Below are 22,972 nucleotides of genomic sequence, written 5' to 3' on the forward strand. Positions count from 1 at the left end.
AAAAGCCAGATCATAAACTCCTTATTAACTTTGCTTGTTCGGTCTTTACGGGAAAATATCAGCCTGAGGTGCTGTCAAGACCTCGGGCTGATATTTTCCCATAAAGACCAAGCAAGCAAGGTTAATTAAGGAGTTATTAATTGAAAAAAAACCCATGAAACCCATGAAAAAACCCATGATTCATTAATAAATTAAAACAAACCTTGTAATTATTGGTAAATTTCTGTGGTGTAAGAAGAATAAAACACTCAGCTTGTGCTATGTAGGAGGAAAATCAACCTCAGGGAGGTAAGAAGAACTCCGCTTCATCACCCATCCCGTCACTCAGTGTGTAATTTCACACCATTACTCCTGTATATTTACAGAACTGAGGAACCCAAAACTCACCACTCCATTGTGTAATCACGACTGAATGACCACTAATGACTGATCCAGCTGTAAATCTTACTTCCTGTACAGTTCTAACATCAGGAGCACCTGAGGTCCAGGGGAAGCCCATCTGTCTTTCCCTCTCCAGGTCCTTATAGGGGAAAGAGAGCATTCTGATGATGTCCTTGACAAACACAGATCTGGACCGCGCCCAGCCATCATAACATCATTAACATGAAGAGCAGGATGGTGCTTAGCGATGGTGAAGTGTATTTAGATGTGTGTAAGGACTGTTTATTGCTCTGTAGACTGTAGAACCTGATCTCAGATCAGTACTAAACTGCAGAAAATGATCCTCACGCCGCATGTGAGCCTTAAAACACAACGGGTTCCACAGCGTCAGGGTTTCATTTTTTAGATCATGGAGAACATTAAAAGGAGGTCCAGTCAGTAGACCGGAGTCTGGAAGAAGGTTTGGATGTAATGTTCCAAAATAACATTAATACAACATTCTGAATAATGAACAGTGCGGGAACCTTGTAATGTGGCCTTTTGGTGATTTCAGCTCATCATTTAGCTCCAAAACTATGTCTTTGTGTTTTAAGAAGGCATAATAATTCTCAAAGTTTTTTTTTAAATATATAAATTTGTTAAAAAAAATTAAAACAAATAATTATCTCACACACAGAAATAAAGATAAAGGATAAAGGAGGAAAACAGATCTGTGGAGATTGCACATTATTTTTGCAGTTATTTAAAATACATAAATAAATAACAACAATCAATTCAGTGAAGTTGCTTCTTCTTATTTTCCTTTTTTTATTTTATTGTATTGTATTTTTATTTATTGTACGCATTTCAAACAATTATTTATCCATCCATCTCCATGTACCTGCACTGTTCCTGTAAACTAATCAGAATGGATATATATTTCATTTGTGCAAGTAGCGCTGGTGCAAATTGTTACTCTCACTCAGGATATTATTATTATTATTATTATTATTATTATTATTTTATTCTCCAAATGTTTTTAGGGCGCTCTTTCTCCCTCCGTTTTCAACCAATCGTCACCAAATTTCACATGAAGAATCCCTCTGGGCTGAATTACATTGCTGTGACTTTTGGTGCTGATCTGGATCACTGATCTGCAATGATCCATGAAAAACAGGATTTTTTTCAGTCACATAACTTTGTTAATTTTCATGATTTTTTTCAATCTTTTATTTTTTTTGTTCAGGGCAGCAGGACGCAACTTTTCCTTGACCTTCAATTGACAAGGTCAGCTAGCGCAAATTACTGTGACTTTATTCACAGTCTCGATCGAGTTTATATTTGTAGCCTCTCAGTGAATAGTCTTTTTGTAAAAATATAAGCATTTTATGTAACAGCAGAAGCTAATTGCAACATTGGACAGATGTCAAACACCCATTCTGAACCGTGTGTGTGTGGAGATTAAATAGCTTTTCTTCCTGATAAACCTCGTTTCCTTATAAAACTGCACACGTTGTCCCTGAGTCTACAATTCTTAATGAAATTAAATGTTTCTACATTAAAAAAATCCTGTAAAAAGCAGTAAACAGTAATAAATGAAACAAAGTCAGAATTTGGTGTGAGACGACACTTTGCTTTAAAAAAGTTTTTTTTTAAAATAGTAGTCTCAGGTGTTTTATAAGGAAATGAGCTGTAGGTTTTACTGACCATCTTCCAGAACCAGAACCGGTTCTTCTGGACACTTTGACTCTCACACTCGCATCTTATTTCTGCAGCAAAACCCAGCAGCCTTCATGATGTTTTATGTCTGGAAAAAAGTGTCTCTGACTTCATCTCCTGCTTCCTTTACCAACACACAAACTTTTTCCTGTAACATTTAATTTTCTGCTGGAAAACTAACGTTTGGAAATCTGTAGAATGTTCCGAAGACTTTTGGAGAAAGTTTTAGAGAAGCTTAAATATAATCTTAGTAACTAAGAGGAACACTTTCTATTCTGTTAGTGTGTCAACAATCACACACACACACACACACACACACACACACACACACACACACTCATCAGTGCTATCCTCAATCATTGAAATCGTTCCTTTGTTTAGACGGCTTAACTCAGGCCTCAGCATGCAGGCAACAGCTCACAGGAAGTAAGAGGTGTGTGTGTGTGTGTGTGTGTGTGTGTGTGTGTGTGTGTGTGTGTGTGTGTGTGTGTGTGAGAGAGAGAGATTGGGATATATGGAGAACAGCGGATGTTCAACGCCTTTCTTTTTGCAATCGATCAACACCAATGAAAAGGTCTCTGTCTCCTCACGACATGAACAGACTGTTATGTGGTAATTCACTGTTTAAAAAACCCTTAAACACACCCACTTGTCCTGCAGCACTTGTGTGTGCCTGTAAACACACATTTTACTTATGGACTGAAGCTCAAGCACATGTGTGTAACAAGCCTAATTACCATCTTCCTGTACACTCTACCGCCTTTAATTTTTGTCCCCAAAATGTCTTTACTCCCCATGATGCTGGAACAGAAACCAGTCCCCATAATGAGATGATTATAACCACACACGCGCACACACACACACACACACGTCCTGGAGGAACCCGAGACAGTTTCAGAGTTAACAATGGAGTCCTTGTGACATACAGACTCATATAAACGGCTATATATGTAGGACAGTCAAAAAACAGAGACAAGGACTAAATGTCCCCATAAACACATTAAAAAGCACCAAATGTCCTCATAAGTGCAATAACATGAACAAATGTCCTCATAAGTACAGTAAATAGGATCAAATGTCCTCATAAGTACAGTAACATAGGACCAAATGTCCTTATAAGTACAGTAACATAGGACCAAATGTCCTCATAAGTACAGTAAATAGGATCAAATGTCCTCATAAGTACAGTAAATAGGATCAAATGTCCTCATAAGTACAGTAACATAGCATCAAATGTCCTCATAAGTATAGTAACATAGGACCAAATGTCCTCATAAGTACAGTAACATGGGATCAAATGTCCTCATAAGTACAGTAAATAGGATCAAATGTCCTCATAAGTACAGTAACATAGCATCAAATGTCCTCATAAGTATAGTAACATAGGACCAAATGTCCTCATAAGTACAGTAACATAGGACCAAATGTCCTCATAAGTACAGCAACCTAGGATCAAATGTCCTCATAAGTACAGTAACATAGGACCAATTGTCCTCATAAGTACAGTAACATAGGACCAATTGTCCTCATAAGTACAGTAACATGGGACCAAATGTCCTCATAAGTACAGTAACATAGCATCAAATGTCCTCATAAGTATAGTAACATAGGACCAAATGTCCTCATAAGTACAATAACATGGGACCAAATGTCCTCATAAGTACAGTAAATAGGATCAAATGTCCTCATAAGTACAGTAACATAGCATCAAATGTCCTCATAAGTATAGTAACATAGGACCAAATGTCCTCATAAGTACAGTAACATAGGACCAAATGTCCTCATAAGTACAGTAAATAGGATCAAATGTCCTCATAAGTACAGTAACATAGCATCAAATGTCCTCATAAGTATAGTAACATAGGACCAAATGTCCTCATAAGTACAGTAACATAGGACCAAATGTCCTCATAAGTACAGCAACCTAGGATCAAATGTCCTCATAAGTACAGTAACATAGGACCAAATGTCCTCATAAGTACAGTAATATAGGACCAATTGTCCTCATAAGTACAGTAACATGGGACCAAATGTCCTCATAAGTACAGCAACCTAGGATCAAATGTCCTCATAAGTACAGTAACATAGGACCAAATGTCCTCATAAGTACAGTAACATGGGACCAAATGTCGTCATAAGTACAGTAACATAGGACCAAATGTCCTCATAAGTACAGTAACATAGGACCAAAATGTCCTCATAAGTACAGCAAAATAGGATCAAATGTCCTCATAAGTACAGTAACATAGGATCAAATGTCCTCATAAGTACAGTAACATAGGACCAATTGTCCTCATAAGTACAGTAACATGGGACCAAATGTCCTCATAAGTACAGCAACCTAGGATCAAATGTCCTCATAAGTACAGTAACATAGGATCAAATGTCCTCATAAGTACAGTAACATAGGACCAAATGTCCTCATAAGTACAGTAACATGGGATCAAATGTCCTCATAAGTACAGTAACATGGGACCAAATGTCCTCATAAGTACAGTAACATGAGCTCAAATGTCCTCATAAGTACAGCAACATGAGATCAAATGTCCTCATAAGTACAGTAACATGGGGTCAAATGTCCTCATAAGTACAGTAACATAGGACCAATTGTCCTCAAAAGTACAGTAACATGGGACCAAATGTCCTCATAAGTACAGCAACCTAGGATCAAATGTCCTCATAAGTACAGTAACATAGGACCAAATGTCCTCATAAGTACAGCAACATAGGACCAATTGTCCTCATAAGTACAGTAACATGGGACCAAATGTCCTCATAAGTACAGCAACCTAGGATCAAATGTCCTCATAAGTACAGTAACATAGGACCAAATGTCCTCATAAGTACAGCAACATAGGACCAATTGTCCTCATAAGTACAGTAACATAGGACCAAATGTCCTCATAAGTACAGCAACCTAGGATCAAATGTCCTCATAAGTACAGTAACATAGGACCAAATGTCCTCATAAGTACAGTAACATAGGACCAATTGTCCTCATAAGTACAGTAACATGGGACCAAATGTCCTCATAAGTACAGCAACCTAGGATCAAATGTCCTCATAAGTACAGTAACATAGGACCAAATGTCCTCATAAGTACAGCAACATAGGACCAATTGTCCTCATAAGTACAGTAACATGGGACCAAATGTCCTCATAAGTACAGCAACCTAGGATCAAATGTCCTCATAAGTACAGTAACATAGGACCAAATGTCCTCATAAGTACAGTAACATGGGACCAAAATGTCCTCATAAGTACAGCAAAATAGGATCAAATGTCCTCATAAGTACAGTAACATAGGATCAAATGTCCTCATAAGTACAGTAACATAGGACCAATTGTCCTCATAAGTACAGTAACATAGGACCAAAATGTCCTCATAAGTACAGCAAAATAGGATCAAATGTCCTCATAAGTACAGTAACATAGGATCAAATGTCCTCATAAGTACAGTAACATAGGACCAATTGTCCTCATAAGTACAGTAACATGGGACCAAATGTCCTCATAAGTACAGCAACCTAGGATCAAATGTCCTCATAAGTACAGTAACATAGGATCAAATGTCCTCATAAGTACAGTAACATAGGACCAATTGTCCTCATAAGTACAGTAACATGGGACCAAATGTCCTCATAAGTACAGTAACATAGGACCAAATGTCCTCATAAGTACAGTAACATAGGACCAAAATGTCCTCATAAGTACAGCAACATAGGATCAAATGTCCTCATAAGTACAGTAACATAGGACCAATTGTCCTCATAAGTACAGTAACATAGGACCAAAATGTCCTCATAAGTACAGCAACATAGGATCAAATGTCCTCATAAGTACAGTAACATAGGACCAATTGTCCTCATAAGTACAGTAACATAGGACCAAAATGTCCTCATAAGTACAGCAACATAGGATCAAATGTCCTCATAAGTACAGTAACATAGGACCAAATGTCCTCATAAGTACAGTAACATAGGACCAAAATGTCCTCATAAGTACAGCAACATAGGATCAAATGTCCTCATAAGTACAGTAACATAGGACCAATTGTCCTCATAAGTACAGTAACATAGGACCAAAATGTCCTCATAAGTACAGCAAAATAGGATCAAATGTCCTCATAAGTACAGTAACATAGGATCAAATGTCCTCATAAGTACAGTAACATAGGACCAATTGTCCTCATAAGTACAGTAACATGGGACCAAATGTCCTCATAAGTACAGCAACCTAGGATCAAATGTCCTCATAAGTACAGTAACATAGGATCAAATGTCCTCATAAGTACAGTAACATAGGACCAATTGTCCTCATAAGTACAGTAACATGGGACCAAATGTCCTCATAAGTACAGTAACATAGGACCAAATGTCCTCATAAGTACAGTAACATAGGACCAAAATTTCCTCATAAGTACAGCAACATAGGATCAAATGTCCTCATAAGTACAGTAACATAGGATCAAATGTCCTCATAAGTACAGTAACATAGGACCAATTGTCCTCATAAGTACAGTAACATGGGATCAAATGTCCTCATAAGTACAGCAACCTAGGATCAAATGCCCTCATAAGTACAGTAACATAGGATCAAATGTCCTCATAAGTACAGTAACATAGGATCACATGTCCTCATAAGTACAGCAACCTAGGATCAAATGCCCTCATAAGTACAGTAACATAGGGCCAAATGTCCTCATAAGTACAGCAACCTAGGATCAAATGCCCTCATAAGTACAGTAACATAGGATCAAATGTCCTCATAAGTACAGTAACATAGGATCACATGTCCTCATAAGTACAGTAACATAGGACCAAAATGTCCTCATAAGTACAGCAACATAGGATCAAATGTCCTCATAAGTACAGCAACATGGGATCAAATGTTCTCATAAGTACAGTAACATAGGACCAAATGTCCTCATAAGTACAGTAACACAATCAAATGTCCTCAGAAGTACAGGAACGTAGGACCGAATGTCCTGATAAGCACAGCAAGACAGGACTAAATGTCCTTATAAAGACAGCAATGTAGGATTAGATTAGATTAAACAGAACTTTATTGATCCCTTTGGGAGGGTTCCCTCAGGGAAATTAAAATTCCAGTAGCATCATTACAGATAAACAGAGAATAGAAAAAAGAGAGAACTTCTAGATAAATTTAGTATTTACATATACAAATATATTTAAAAAGATATGAAAAAGTCAATCAGGAGAGGTATTGCACATTATATTGCACATTGTCCGGTATTGCTTATTGTTAGGCTAGGCTACTGCTCCTTCCCGTCCTCTGTCCTCCTGTTAGCCCTCCTCCCCCCCAGAGAGGAGTTGTACAGTCTGATGGCGTGAGGGACAAAGGAGTTTTTAAGTCTGTTAGTCCTGCACAATGGACCAAATGTCCTCAGAAGCACCACAATATAGGACCAAATGTCCTCATAAATATAGCAATGTAGGACCAAATGTCCTCATAAAGACAGCATTGTAGGACTAAATGTCCTCGTAAAGACAGTGATATAGGACCAAATATCCTCAGAAGCACCACAATATAGAACCAAATGTCCTCATAAAGATAGCAATGTAGGACTGAATGTCCTCGTGAAGACAACAATATAGGACCAAATGTCCTCATAAAGACAGCAATGTACGACCGAATGTCCTCGTGAAGACAACAATGTAGGATCAAATGTCCTCAGAAGCATCCCAATATAGGACCAAATGTCCTCATAAAGACAGCATTGTAGGACCAAATGTCCTCGTAAAGACAGTGATATAGGACCAAATATCCTCAGAAGCACCACAATATAGAACCAAATGTCCTCGTAAAGACAAGATGCTCCAGATGTTTTGGTTTATGTGAATAGTAAATGGTAAATTAACTTTGATGAATGAAATGTAAATAATTTTAATGTAAATAATTTTCTGAACTCTGTCCAGGTTTTCACTGGAACACTCAGATAAATCACACCAACTAGACTTTATTCTGCTCTAATGCATTCCATCCTGCCCCGCCTCTTCTAGCCCGACTATTTTTTGGGTGCCAAATCTTTTGAGCTATGACGCCTCTGATTTCTCTCATCCTGCGGAGAACTGTGTGAGTGCTTTTCCAATTGTCCTGCTGTTCCACAGTGATTTCATCTTCCTAGACAAAGAGCACAAGTTTGTGCTGCTGTGATTTTGTTCTTCAGGAACATTATCTGTAATAACTTTAAATCATTCTATCACCACTGCGTTTACGGGGAAAAACAAACACACTTGTCTCAGTGTTGCTGGTCTGTTTCATGTTTGATCCCATTTTAGAATCGCACATGGTGTCGTTAGGACGGTTGCAAATTCGTCAATAAAAAGTCAGCGCTGCAGTCTGGTAGTCATCCTGATAACAGAGTAGAATAACTTCACTAATCAGATCTACACTCGTTAAAAAACAGTGAAGTGTTTGTGGATTGAAGCCGAAATCTTAACTTTTTTCCTTCAAAAATAGTGGTTCACTGTGTAAATAAATTCCTCGTCTCTTAACTTAAATTGCTAGTTTATAGAACCTCGTCCAGATCCGACCCTGTGTTCTGACACAGAAACAGAAATATAATTTTTCATTTTGAGGATAATATTATTAAGGACTTCATAAATAAAACAATTTATTGGCACTGACGAAAGTATTTGAGCTTTTCCACAAAATAATCTCCACGAAACATTGAACGGGTTTGTTCACGTCTTTAGAGAACCAGGACGATATCTTTAGTCCCCACAGTGCTGGCTCATGAAAGGAACAAGGTCCCTCTAAACCAATAACACACACACACACACACACACACACACACACACACACGTTTAATTCATTTCAGACTTTACTGTTCTTCACTCACCTAAAAGCAGGAAAGCACATTTAAGTTCCATATCAGACGAGTGTAAACGATCCTTCACTCCTTTCGTTTATCTGAAGACGTCCTCTCTCTCAAAAATCCCCTTCTTTTTCACTTTCTGTCTCAGTGCCTCCAAAAGCCTTCAGTGCTTTCAATGTATTTACTTTTCTCCTCCCCCTCTCTCTCTTTCTCTCTCTCTCTTTCTTTTTTTAGCTTCTGTTCTCACAGGGTTCCTCGGTTCCACACTACACCTCCTCCCTCCTTGTGCACTTTTCATAGAGTCCTTTTCTTTTCTGTTTCTTTTCGATGGTTTCTCTGTTTTTGTCCACAAAAGTTCTCATTGGTTTCTCTTTATCTTCCAGCCGTGAGAGTTTCCACTCGTCTGTTTGTGTCAGTCATTCCCTTGTGCTTTTCCCTCCAAGCCACGCCGTGTGTGTGTGAACGCTACAGGGCCAGGGTTCAGAGAGGGCGGGACGGGGGCGGTGACAGCTGCTGTTCTCACTGTTCAGTCAGTCAGAAAATTTGTCTCAACTACTTTTGATCTCAATACCAACTTACACACACACACACACACACACACACACACACACACACATTTCATTTCCTCTGACTGACGTTTAAAAATTAATCATGAAAACTTCTGAGAGAATAAAGAATGAGTGCAAAGTGAAAAAAACAATGGTTTGAAACTTCAATAACATCATCATCATCATTGGCCTCCCTCCGTCTGAACAGACGATGGCACGCGCCCCCTCCTGCAGCAGGTTCTCCGGTGACTGTACAGTCCAATTCTCGAGTCGCAATCCTTGCTGCAACCCTCACAGATAAACGTCTAAGTATGTTGAGCTGTTTGTGTTTTTTGCTTTTCTCTCTTTTCCTTTCGCAGTCTGTCGCGATCCTCCTCCGCCCTTCTCACCCCGGTTTTGATGGTGGACCTCCACAAGGTGCAGTTTAGGGCGATGTTCTCCCAAGACTCAACGTCAATATTTGCTGCCCTGAGGTCCCTCTTACAGACGTCCTTGTATCGTAGATGTGGGCGGCCTTTTTGCCGGGTTCCGCACTCAAGTTGGCCATACAGTAAGTCCTTTGGTATGCGGTCTCGGTCCATGCGGGGAAATGGCCTAGCTATCTCAGACGACGCTCGCTGAGAATTGCGTACATAGTCCGAGATCCTGACCTCCTGAGGACCTCTGAGTTTGTGATCCTGTCCATCCAGGTAATGCCCAGGATCCTTCGTAGGCATCTCATGTGGAAAGCGTTGAGTTTGGCTTCTTGTACTTCGCGGTACTTCTTGTACTTGTACTTCAAGTACTTCTTGTATTTCACGGTAAATAGATCTACAACTGCAATATGAACCACAGATGCATTTTCGCAAGAAAATGTGAGTGTGATTGCTGCGCAGTGCAAAAATCAGACAAGTGCGGCTCCTGACGTCTGTAGGTACGTATCAGATGAGTTGGTCTGAGCGATGAAGTGACGTTTGGTGGCTCTGTGATGAAGCAAGACAGAGCAGGAAGAGTTTGATTCTGAAACTCCATTCATTTCAATGGGAGGAAAAAAACAACAGAAAAAAAGAAAACAAGTGTGGATTTCCACAAGTTGTATACAAGCACGTTCCTCAGGCACAGGACGGATGAGGTGAAGTCAGTTTGGGGTGGATATCTCCAAAACTACTGGAGAAGCAGCGCGACAAATAAAGTGGTCTGATGTATAACGATAGTGTACTCGCGTCACAATCACACTCACACCGTACACAAGCTTTAAAACGCTTCTCTCAATTATTGGACACGTTACTATAAGGTTGCATTTTTTCCCGATACTCAGAGTGCTCGCTAGTTTGGCAACTCCATCACCAGTAGGTTATTATACACACTGTAAAATATAATAAGTTGACTTTACTTAAAAAAAATATGCAAAGTCGTTGCCTCAAAAAAAGTCATTTATGTTGATTTAGATAAATTAGATTGGGTTAACTTATTTTTTGTGAGTTTGCAGTACTCAAATTAACTTAGATTAGTTTGATTACATTAACTTATTTATTTTGAGTTTGCAGTACTCACATAAACTTATATTAATTTGATTACATTAACTTATTTATTGTGAGTTTGCAGTACTCATCTTATATAATTTTGATTACATTAACTTATTTATTTTAAGTTTACAGTACTCAAATCAATGGAATTAATGAATATTAAGTTAAATTTATGAAAAAAGATATCTGAAAGCCATTGATTTGAGTACTGTAAACTTAAAATAAATAAGTTAATGTAATCAAAATTATATAAGATGAGTACTGCAAACTCACAATAAATAAGTTAATGTAATCAAATTAATATAAGTTTGTGAGTACTGCAAACTCAAAATAAATAAGTTAATGTAATCAAACTAATCTAAGTTAATTTGAGTACTGCAAACTCACAAAAAATAAGTTAACCCAATCTAATTTATCTAAATCAACATAAATGACTTTTTTTGAGGCAACGACTTTGCATATTTTTTTAAGTAAAGTCAACTTATTATATTTTACAGTGCACCCACTGTACATATAAACGCAAACTCAAATCCCTCTTACAGGTAAAGTTTTAAATCATCCACACTTTCAGTGAGGTGTGTGGACAAAATCAAACATCAAACATCCCCCGTTCCAACATTTAATAAGAACATAAAAGCGTTTATCATACAATTATCAAACCACTCAGGATTTTCTTGTCAAATGTGATTTTGGCAAAAAAATTCTGACGTAACGTTAGTGATGTAGTCGAGATCATCGAAAACAATACCAGAGTGTATCGAAACCAAGACTTTGAGGGGTTGAGATCAAGACAAGACCAAGACCAAGGCAGGGCGAGATCGAGTCAAGATCAGGACCAGACCAGTGGGTGTGAAGGAGAGGGGGAGGGGTGACACCCATTTACAGTAACGAAAAATTTGAATTGGCAATCAGTCATGTTATTGGTCGATTTTGTAGCAGGAAGTTTTACATCCAATCACAATAACGATGTTCACAAATAAATCAGACAATGTACAGGCAGTTTAGTGAAATCCCCACAGCTGTGGTCTCGACCCGTCTTGAAATAAAATCCCAAGTATCTATATCTCCCCTCCTAGAACTGCCACCTTATTGTGGTGGAGGGGTTTGTGTGCTTGAATGATCCGAGGAGCTATGTTGTCGGGGGCATTATGCCCCTGTTAGGGTTTCCCAAGGCAGACAGGTCCTAGGTGACAGGCCAGACCAAGAGCAGTTCACCAAAAAACCCCTATGGAGAAAAAATCCAGGACCGTGACGTCGCCCGGTAGGACGCAGCCGGGGCCCCACCCTGGAGCCAGGCCCGGGGTTGGGGCTCGTATGCGAGCGCTTGGTGGCCGGGCCTTTACCCATGGGGCCCGGCCGGGCTCAGCCCAAAGAGGTGACGTGGGCCCGACCTCCTGTGGGTTCACCACCCACAGAGGTAGCAGTAGGGGTTTGGTGCAGTGTGGATTGGGTGGCAGTCGAAGGCAGGGGCCTCGACGACCTGATCCCCGGACACAGCGGCTGGCTGTTGGGACATGGAATGTCACTTCGCTGGGGGGGAAGGAGCCTGAGCTTGTGCGGGAGGTTGAGAGGTACCGGCTAGAGATAGTCGGGCTCACCTCCACGCACAGCTTGGGCTCTGGAACCCAGCTCCTCGAGAGGGGCTGGACTTTCCACTTCTCTGGAGTCGCCCGTGGTGAGCGGCGACGGGCTGGTGTGGGCTTCCTTATAGCTCCCCAGCTCAGCCGCCATGTGTTGGAGTTTACCCCAGTGAATGAGAGGGTCGCCTCTCTGCGCCTTCGGATTGGGGAGAGGGCTCTTGCTGTTGTTTGTGCCTACGGGCCAAATAGCAGTATAGAGTATCCAGCCTTCTTGGAGTCCCTGGGAGAGGTACTGAGGGGTGCTCAGACTGGGGACTCCATTGTGCTACTGGGGGACTTCAATGCTCACGTGGGCGATGACAGTGACACCTGGAGGGGCGTGGTTGGGAGGAACGGCCTCCCCGATCTGAACCCGAGTGGTGTTTTGTTATTGGACTTCTGTGCTAGTCACAGTTTGTCCATAACGAACACCATGTTCGAGCATAGGGGTGTCCATAAGTGCACGTGGCATCAGGACACCTTAGGTCGGAGGTCGATGATCGACTTTGTAGTCGTGTCATCTGATCTCCGACCCTATGTCTTGGACACTCGGGTGAAGAGAGGGGCTGAGTTGTCAACTGATCACCACCTGGTGGTGAGTTGGATCCGCTGGCGGAGGAGGAAGCTGGACAGACCTGGCAGGCCCAAACGTATGGTGAGGGTCTGCTGGGAACGTCTGGCCGAGCACTCTGTTGGGGAGGTCTTTAACTCCCACCTCCAGGAGAGCTTTTCCCAGCTTCCGAGGGAGGCGGGGGACATTGAGTCTGAGTGGACCATGTTCTCTACCTCCATTGTGGATGCAGCTGTTCGGAGCTGTGGCCGCAAGGTCTCCGGTGCCTGTCGTGGCGGCAATCCCCGAACCCGGTGGTGGACACCGGAAGTAAGGGATGCCGTCAAGCTGAAGAAGGAGTCCTATCGGGCCATGTTGACCTCCGGGACTCCTGAGGCAGCCGACGGGTATCGGCAGGCCAGGCATGCTGCAGCTCGGGCAGTTGCGGAGGCAAAAACTCGGAACTGGGAGGAGTTCGGGGAGGCCATGGAGAAGGACTATCGGTCGGCCTCGAAGAAATTCTGGCAAACCGTCCGGCGCCTCAGGAGGGGGAAGCAGTACTCTGCCAACACTGTTTACAGTGCGGGTGGGGAGCTGTTGACCTCGACTGGGGACATTGTCGGGCGGTGGAAGGAATACTTTGAGGATCTCCTCAATCCCACCGTCATGTCTTCCACTGAGGAGACTGAGGCTGATGACTCAGAGGTGGACTCGTCCATTACCCAAGCCGAAGTCACTGAGGTGGTTTGCAAGCTCCTCGGTGGCAAGGCACCGGGGGTGGATGAGATCCGCCCTGAGTATCTCAAGTCTCTGGATGTTGTGGGGCTGTCTTGGTTGACACGCCTCTGCAACATCGCGTGGCGATCGGGGACAGTGCCTCTGGAGTGGCAGACTGGGGTGGTGGTCCCTCTTTTTAAGAAAGGGGACCGGAGAGTGTGCTCCAATTATAGGGGAATCACACTTCTCAGCCTCCCAGGGAAAGTTTACTCCAGGGTACTGGAGAGGAGAATTCGACCAATAGTCGAACCTCGGATCCAGGAGGAACAATGCGGTTTTCGTCCTGGTCGCGGAACACTGGACCAGCTCTATACCCTTCATAGGGTGCTCGAGGGTTCATGGGAGTTTGCCCAACCAGTCCACATGTGCTTTGTGGATCTGGAGAAGGCATTCGACCGTGTCCCCCGTGGTATTCTGTGGGGGGTGCTTCGGGAGTATGGGGTTCGGGGCTCTTTGCTAAGGGCTGTCCGGTCCCTGTACGAACGGAGCAGGAGTCTGGTTCGCATTGCCGGCAGTAAGTCAGACCTGTTCCCAGTGCATGTTGGACTCCGTCAGGGCTGCCCTTTGTCACCGGTTCTGTTCATAATTTTTATGGACAGAATTTCTAGGTGCAGCCAGGGGCCGGAAGGAATCCTGTTTGGGAACCACAGGATTTCATCTCTGCTTTTTGCGGATGATGTTGTCCTGTTGGCTTCTTCAAACCAGGACCTTCAGCATGCACTGGGGCGGTTTGCAGTCGAGTGTGAAGCGGCTGGGATGAGAATCAGCACCTCCAAGTCCGAGGCCATGGTTCTCGACCGGAAAAGGATGGCTTGCCCTCTCCAGGTTGGTGGAGAAGTCCTGCCTCAAGTGGAGGAGTTTAAGTATCTCGGGATCTTGTTCACGAGTGAGGGAAGGATGGAGCGTGAGATCGACAGGCGGATCGGTGCAGCCTCCGCAGTGATGCGGTCGCTTTACCGGTCCGTCGTGGTGAAGAAGGAGCTGAGCCAAAAGGCGAAGCTCTCAATTTACCGGTCGATCTACGTTCCGACTCTCACCTATGGTCATGAGCTTTGGGTAATGACAGAAAGAACAAGATCGCGGATACAAGCGGCTGAAATGAGTTTCCTTCGCAGGGTGGCTGGGCGCTCCCTTAGAGATAGGGTGAGAAGCACAGTCACTCGGGAGGAGTTCGGAGTAGAGCCGCTGCTCCTCCACATCGAGAGGAACCAGCTGAGGTGGCTCGGGCATCTTTTTCGGATGCCTCCTGGACGCCTCCCTGGGGAGGTGTTCCAGGCATGTCCCCCCGGGAGGAGGCCCCGGGGAAGACCCAGGACACGCTGGAGGGACTATGTCTCTCGGCTGGCCTGGGAACGCCTCGGTGTTCTTCCCGAGGAGCTGGCCGAGGTGTCTGGGGAAAGGGAAGTTTGGGCTTCCATGCTTAGACTGCTGCCTCCGCGACCCGGTCCTGGATAAGTGGAAGAAGACGAGACGAGACGAGTATCTATATCTGAGACCGAGACAAGACCGAGTAACAATGCAATCAGTTCCGAGATGAGCCCGAGACCTTCAAAAAGTGGTCTTGAGAGCAAGACCAGCCTCGAGTTCTACAACACTCCATAATGTAATCTAGCTAGCTAGCTAGCTAGCTAGCTAGCTAGCTATAGATAGATAGATAGATAGATAGATAGATAGATAGATAGATAGATAGATAGATAGATAGATAGATAGATTGCAGCTGTGAATAACAAGTGACATTTTATAATAACAAAGAGGCATAATTTCTTCATTTTGCTTTTACAAAAGAGATCTCCACAGCTCCACCCACCTTCTTTTTCCATTGGCTCGAGTGTTCAAGCTTGAAGAAGTTTACAGGGTGAAACTTTAACTGGATGAACTTGATGTGAAAATGTGAAAATTAGCCTCTACTAGAAAAGTTTCCTTTTCACCTCCTCATGTCCTTTCCTGCCTGTCAGTCCACATTAATAATAATAATAATAATAATAATAATAATAATAATAATAATTCCATGTCCCAACAGCTAGCCGCTGTGTTCGGGGATCAGGTTGTCGAGGCCCCTGCCTTCGACTGCCGCCTAATTCACACTGCACCGGCCCCCTACGACTACCTCTGTGGGTGGTGAACCCACAGGAGGTCGGGCCCATGTCACCGCTTCGGGCTGAGCACGGCCAGGCCTCGTGGGCAAAGGCCCGGCCACCAGGCACTCGCATACGAGCCCCAACCCCGGGCCTGGCTCCAGGGTGGGGCCCCGGCTGCGCCATACCAGGCGACTTCACGGTCCTTGATTTTTTAATTTCCATAAGGGGGTTTGGTGAACTGCTTTTAGTCTGGCCGGTCACCTACGACCTGTCTGCCTTGGGAAACCCTAACAGGGGCATAATGCCCCTGACAACATAGCTCCTAGGACCATTCAAGCACACAAACCCCTCCATCACAATAAGGTGGCAGTTCTAGGAGGGGCACCTTCAAGAATCAGCACCTCCAAGTCCAAGGCCATGGTTCTCGACCAGAAAAGGGTGGCTTGCCCTCTTCAGGTTGGTGGAGAAGTCCTGCCTCAAGTGGAGGAGTTTAAGTATCTCCGGATCTTGTTCACGAGTGAGGGAAGGATGGAGCATGAGATCGACAGGCGGATCGGTGCAGCCTCCGCAGTGATGCGGTCGCTTTACTGGTCCATCGTGGTGAAGAAGGAGCTGAGCCAAAAGGTGAAGCTCTTAATTTACCGGTCGATCTACCTTCCAACTCTCACCTATGGTCATGAGCTTTGGGTAATGACCGAAAGAAGAAGATCGCGGATACAAGCGGCCGAAATGAGTTTCCTTCGCAGGGTGGCTGAGCGCTCCCTTAGAGATAGGGTGAGAAGCACAGTCACTCGGGAGGAGCTCGGAGTAGAGCCGCTGCTCCTCCACATCGAAAGGAATCAGCTGAGGTAGCTCAGGCATCTTTTTTGGATGCCTCCTGGACGCCTCCCTGGGGAGGTGTTCCAGGCATGTCCCCCCGGGAGGAGGCCCCGGGGAAGACTATGTCTCTCAGCTGGCCTGGGAACGCCTTGGTGTTCTTCCCGAGGAGCTGGCTGAGGTGTCTGGGGAAAGGGAAGTTTGGGCTTCCATGCTCAGACTGCTGCCTCCACGACCCGGTCCCAGATAAGCAGATGAAAATGAGATGAGATGAGATGAGATGAGATGAGATGAGATGAGATGAGATGAGATAATAATAATGAGTCCATCAGTGACAGTGTAGCTCACTCCGGCCCCGTCTAATTCCAGAAGGAACAAGCTAAAGTGGGCCACCTTGCGCAATAAATTTTGTAAGTTATATACACTATATACAAGCTCTATATAGAAGCGATATCCACCCTAGGAATACCGACCTATTTACCAGAAAGAATCCAAAACAGCAAGGAATTGACCGAGAAGAAGCGATTTTTGTTGAAATGGTCATTAAGGCTTAATTAGTCCATAACTTCATTAATAATTGTCATTAAGCAAATCTGAGTAGAAGTTATATGCACCCTAGGTACTCCTACCTTCATGCCAGAAAGAATCAAAATCAGTGAAGAACTGAGGGAGAAGAAGCGATTTTAGTGAAATGTGGACGATGACAGACAGATGATGGACAACACATGATGGCATAAACTCATCACCTGTTGGCTGGATGAGCTAATAATATTTGCTAAGTTTTATTCGGTAGCACAAAGTACTTTACATCATGATAAAATAAAACATAAGTAAAGGTATTCCAGAAAAACGTATAAATAAAAGGAAAATATAAAAGATGGCAAGCTATAAACATAAAAACATCCAAAAAAACATTCAGAAAGAAAATAAGAAATGTTTGATATAAAAACTAAAAGAATAAATGTTTAAGATTAATGTGGTTTATTTAGTCGCGGCTTTATGGTTTATCATGTAATAAAAACACCACACCCGAATCAGACCGGAGTGTGTGCGATCAGAACACCACAAAGAGCAGAATGAACATGAACTCATTCGTTTGTTTCTCTTCATCTGTATTAATGCACTTTTTGCTTTTTGATAGCAGAACTACAGTCGAACAGAGCGCTGGCACTCGAGACTCCGCCCATAAATATTCAACACACACTTCCTTACAGAAAACTGCACCATATCGACGATTTTTATCTGTTTATGATCAGTGGAGCATCTGCTGGACACGCCCCTCTGAATGAGCTGTTACTATAGAAACGATAACATATTAGAACGAGTGCATTAATATAAACCTGCACTATTGTCACAGCTGCTGTTTGAGAGAATTAATCAACACCTTCTGACCAATCAGAGTCCAGAACTGAGCAGCGAACAAACTGAAGCCTTAATGTGACACAGTCCAGGAAAAAAGCTGTGTGTGAGACAGAGAGAGAGAGAGACCTGGTTCCAGTAATGTGTGTTTGGAGATACACTGAGAAAACGCATGACTTCCTGCAGCATTAAGAGCAAGGCCTGCGGTCATAAAACTCTCCATTAAACCATATAAACAGACACCTGTAAATCCTAACTGAGACTGTTAGTGTGTGTTTGTACAGGAGTGATGATGACATCACATCTGGCTTTTGTCTGATAGTCATATTGTTTGTTTTGAGGGTTGCTATCTCTCTCTCTCTCTCTCTCTCTCTCCCTCACACACACACACACACACACACACACACACACACACACACGTCTTCAACATTTCTTTCCTTTTCACTATGACTCAGTTTCTCAATCATTAACCTCTTTATCAGTACGCAACCCATTTGGACCTTTAACTGTGAAATAACAGTATAACTCATTCTGTGTGTGTGTGTGTGTGTGTGTGTGTGTGTGTGTGTTGCCTTTCCATGGCACCTCCCTCTGTCACTACAGAATCAGCTTACACTATGTGTAGTGATACACATAGGAAATAATTGACATCTCTCAGCCAATCAGAAACGAGTATTTTCTCATATATATATATGTGTGTGTGTGTAAAACACAGTGTAATTTCAATGTAAATAACGCTAGTTTAAAAACTAACTTCAAATTGTTTCGTGTGTTCCACTCAAATGCATGTATGTTAAAAGAGAACTGAAGGCAAATTTTTTATTATCAAAATTCTATTCATCTCATTTTATTAAATATAGGAATGCATGTTTGAGCTATTTTGTCGCTGCTATAGTAAGTTCTGAGTGTTTGAAATACAACCCCGATTCCAAAAAATTTGGGACAAAGTACAAATTGTAAATAAAAACGGAATGCAATGATGTGGAAGTTTCAAAATTCCATATTTTATTCAGAATAGAACATAGATGACATATCAAATGTTTAAACTGAGAAAATCTATCATTTAAAGAGAAAAATTAGGTGATTTTAAATTTCATGACAACAACACATCTCAAAAAAGTTGGGACAAGGCCATGTTTCCCACTGTGAGACATCCCCTTTTCTCTTTACAACAGTCTGTAAACGTCTGGGGACTGAGGAGACAAGTTGCTCAAGTTTAGGGATAGGAATGTTAACCCATTCTTGTCTAATGTAGGATTCTAGTTGCTCAACTGTCTTAGGTCTTTTTTGTCGTATCTTCCGTTTTATGATGCGCCAAATGTTTTCTATGGGTGAAAGACTGGACTGCAGGCTGGACCCTTCTTCTACTCGGACCCTTCTTCTACGCAGCCATGATGCTGTAATTGATGCAGTATGTGGTTTGGCATTGTCATGTTGGAAAATGCAAGGTCTTCCCTGAAAGAGACGTCGTCTGGATGGGAGCATATGTTGCTCTAGAACCTGGATATACCTTTCAGCATTGATGGTGTCTTTCCAAATGTGTAAGCTGCCCATGCCACATGCACTAATGCAACCCCATACCATCAGAGATGCAGGCTTCTGAACTGAGCGCTGATAACAACTCGGGTCGTCCTTCTCCTCTTTAGTCCGAATGACACGGCGTCCCTGATTTCCATAAAGAACTTCAAATTTTGATTCGTCTGACCACAGAACAGTTTTCCACTTTGCCACAGTCCATTTTAAATGAGCCTTGGCCCAGAGAAGACGTCTGCGCTTCTGGATCATGTTTAGATACGGCAGCTTCTTTGAACTATAGAGTTTTAGCTGGCAACGGCGGATGGCACGGTGAATTGTGTTCACAGATAATATTCTCTGGAAATATTCCTGAGCCCATTTTGTGATTTCCAATACAGAAGCATGCCTGTATGTGATGCGGTGCCGTCTAAGGGCCCGAAGATCACGGGCACCCGGTATGGTTTTCCGGCCTTGACCCTTACGCACAGAGATTCTTCCAGATTCTCTGAATCTTTTGATGATATTATGCACTGTTGATGATGATATGTTCAAACTCTTTGCAATTTTACACTGTCGAACTCCTTTCTGATATTGCTCCACTATTTGTCGGCGCAGAATTAGGGGGATTGGTGATCCTCTTCCCATCTTTACTTCTGAGAGCCGCTGCCACTCCAAGATGCTCTTTTTATACCCAGTCATGTTAATGACCTATTGCCAATTGACCTAATGAGTTGCAATTTGGTCCTCCAGCTGTTCCTTTTTTGTCCCTTTAACTTTTCCAGCCTCTTATTGCCCCTGTCCCAACTTTTTTGAGATGTGTTGCTGTCATGAAATTTCAAATGAGCCAATATTTGGCATGAAATTTCAAAATGTCTCACTTTCGACATTTGATATGTTGTCTATGTTCTATTGTGAATACAATATCAGTTTTGGAGATTTGTAAATTATTGCATTCCGTTTTTATTTACAATTTGTACTTTGTCCCAACTTTTTTGGAATCGGGGTTGTATGCTCTGTAATATATCAGTCCATATGTCAAAGCAATGGCCGTAAACGAGATTCGTTGAGACCTGTGTGAGACATCATAGGACGGAAGTAAAACGTACAGCGGAAATCAAAGTGACCGACGTCTGCCAACATCGTCAAAAGACGCACGCGCCCTCTTTCGAATGCTGACGTAATCAAGCCGGAAGTTTTGTTTTTTTTGATAGCAATCAGGAAAGTTTGAAAAAAGTCAGCAGTAATCGTCATTTAAACTCGTTTTTGTGCAATATTTTGTTTAGAAAACAGTTTTCAAAATGGCGGCACTGACACCTGGCTGACACTTCACGTTTCGAAGTCTCGTGAAGATCGCGTGGATAAACGACGCCTGCTATGGACCAAACGAACTAAATTCAACACTGCTAAAAAACGAATAGGCCGATAAGTATCATATTTAATTGCAATTAGTTGCCAATACGAGTCACGATATAAGGTTACTAAAACCGAAAACGTAATTGAATAACACGTTAATTAAGATATAAGGCAAGTTTAAAAACGACTTCAGTTCCCCTTTAAGATGTTAATGCTCAAAGAACAACACAAACGACGCTTGTTTAAAATCAGCCCCACCCTTTATGTAAATGAGGTATATACAGTATACAGTAAACTCACTTTCAGGTTTTTTTTTTCCATTTTTAGATAAATTGCTATAGATATAATTTCTCTCTTTTTTTCCCCATTTGAAAGCTGTCGTTGCTGTGATACACTGCTCCGTGATGGCGTAGTATCGGTTCCTTGTGGGGTGTATAGAGGAAAAGTATGACATAGAAACAATAATCTTGTGGGTTTTGTGGGTTTCATTCATAAACAATGTCTCCTCCCCACACAGACCTGCAGTTCCTCGGTTCCCAGCCTGTGGTCATCACATGACTCCTGATGTCACTACTGCAGCTGCAGTAACGTTTACTGCATGTGTAAAACGTGGATATGATTACACTGCCCTTCTGGAGTCATGTGATGCCTACGTGATGATGATGATGAAGATGATTCTGACCCTGAACACAAACTCTGATTCATGTTTGTTCCTCAAGCAAACTTGGAACATCTTGGCTATGTTGAAGATTGAATGGGGAAGCCATGGCCTAATGGTTAGAGACGCAGCTTTGGGACCAAAAGGTTGCTGGTTTAATTCCCTGGACAAGCAGGAATGGTTGAAGTGCCCTTGAGCGAGGCATCTAACCCCCAACTGCTCTCGGGGTTGCTCTGGATAAGAGTGTCTGCTCAATGTCTGTAATGTAATGACTGAGGGGAGGGGTAATGAAAAGGAAGTTGCAACGATGCCAAGTATTTAAACACAACAGTTTGAGTAACGTGTGGGTTTGTACTCGCTTTATTGAACAAGCCTCATTGTTCAATTCTGATTTTTTGCTCAGATTGGATTTGTGTATCTTCAGGGCTCACATTCATAATTCCATGTGATCTGTGTCTCACTGTAACGTGAACAAATGTGCACCAAAATGGAACACGTGCACAATGATATGTTTTTCTGCAAGTTATCTGTCACCAACAACAAAAAACATCATATTTGTGAGAGACTCAGACCACGACCTGGTCTAGTGATTAGTGTGTCCACCTCTTGATCGGGAGACTGCAAGTTCTACTAAAGACCATCATAAAAATGGTACCTACTGCCATCTGGCAAGGCACGCTGTGATACAGATGCGAGTGGGGAGTCAAACTCTCGTGGTTACCAGAGGACCCGCCCCCCACCGTAACCCTAGCTGTATAGGCGAGAGGCCGAGGGCTACAGAAACTGAGATCAGCACCGCACCCATACACCTTAAGGGTCTGGTTAGTCCTGGGATGGGAGACTGCATGAGAAGACCAGGTCCAGGCATGGGAAGGAGTTTGAATTTGCTTTTGTTATGAGAGACTCATGATATTAAAACCAATTAAATGGATGTGCTAGTAGCTAACATATGCATTGCATTTTGCTCTGGAGGACAAACAGTTCATCAGCTGCACATGATCAACAAGTTGAGAAGGCAGACAAAGAGTCAGACGGCTCACTTTTTGTCATCTTGCCATCCTGCTGATGAAGACAGAGCTCAGTGCATTCATTTCATACCACATATTTAACCGGATTTGAAAAGATCAGCTCTGAAAAAAATCAGATTTGGTCTCACGTTAAGGAAAAAATCAGCTTTGAGTCACTTCAGCCTGGTGAATGTGAACATAGCCTGTACTCTCAGATTAGCTTTGCAAACTGTGCTAACGGTACTAGTTAACTAGCTGAACTGTGCT

General features: G+C 42.7%; 1 protein-coding gene across 4 annotated transcripts in view; it reads right to left on the reverse strand.

Annotated features, from left to right (window-relative positions):
• Positions 1-9,386, reverse strand: part of LOC132866483 (adhesion G protein-coupled receptor E5) — a 47,405-nt gene extending 38,019 nt beyond the window's left edge. For all 4 annotated transcript variants that reach the window (XM_060899283.1, XM_060899282.1, XM_060899281.1 and 1 more), the window contains exon 1: positions 8,945-9,386. In XM_060899283.1, the coding sequence (XP_060755266.1) occupies positions 8,945-8,975 (31 nt within the window). In that variant the 5' untranslated portion in view covers positions 8,976-9,386. The remainder of the gene's footprint in view (positions 1-8,944) is intronic.
• Positions 9,387-22,972: the final 13,586 nt, after the last annotated feature.

The sequence above is a fragment of the Neoarius graeffei genome, chromosome 18, assembly GCF_027579695.1.
Source record: "Neoarius graeffei isolate fNeoGra1 chromosome 18, fNeoGra1.pri, whole genome shotgun sequence".
NCBI classification, from domain to species: domain Eukaryota; kingdom Metazoa; phylum Chordata; class Actinopteri; order Siluriformes; family Ariidae; genus Neoarius; species Neoarius graeffei.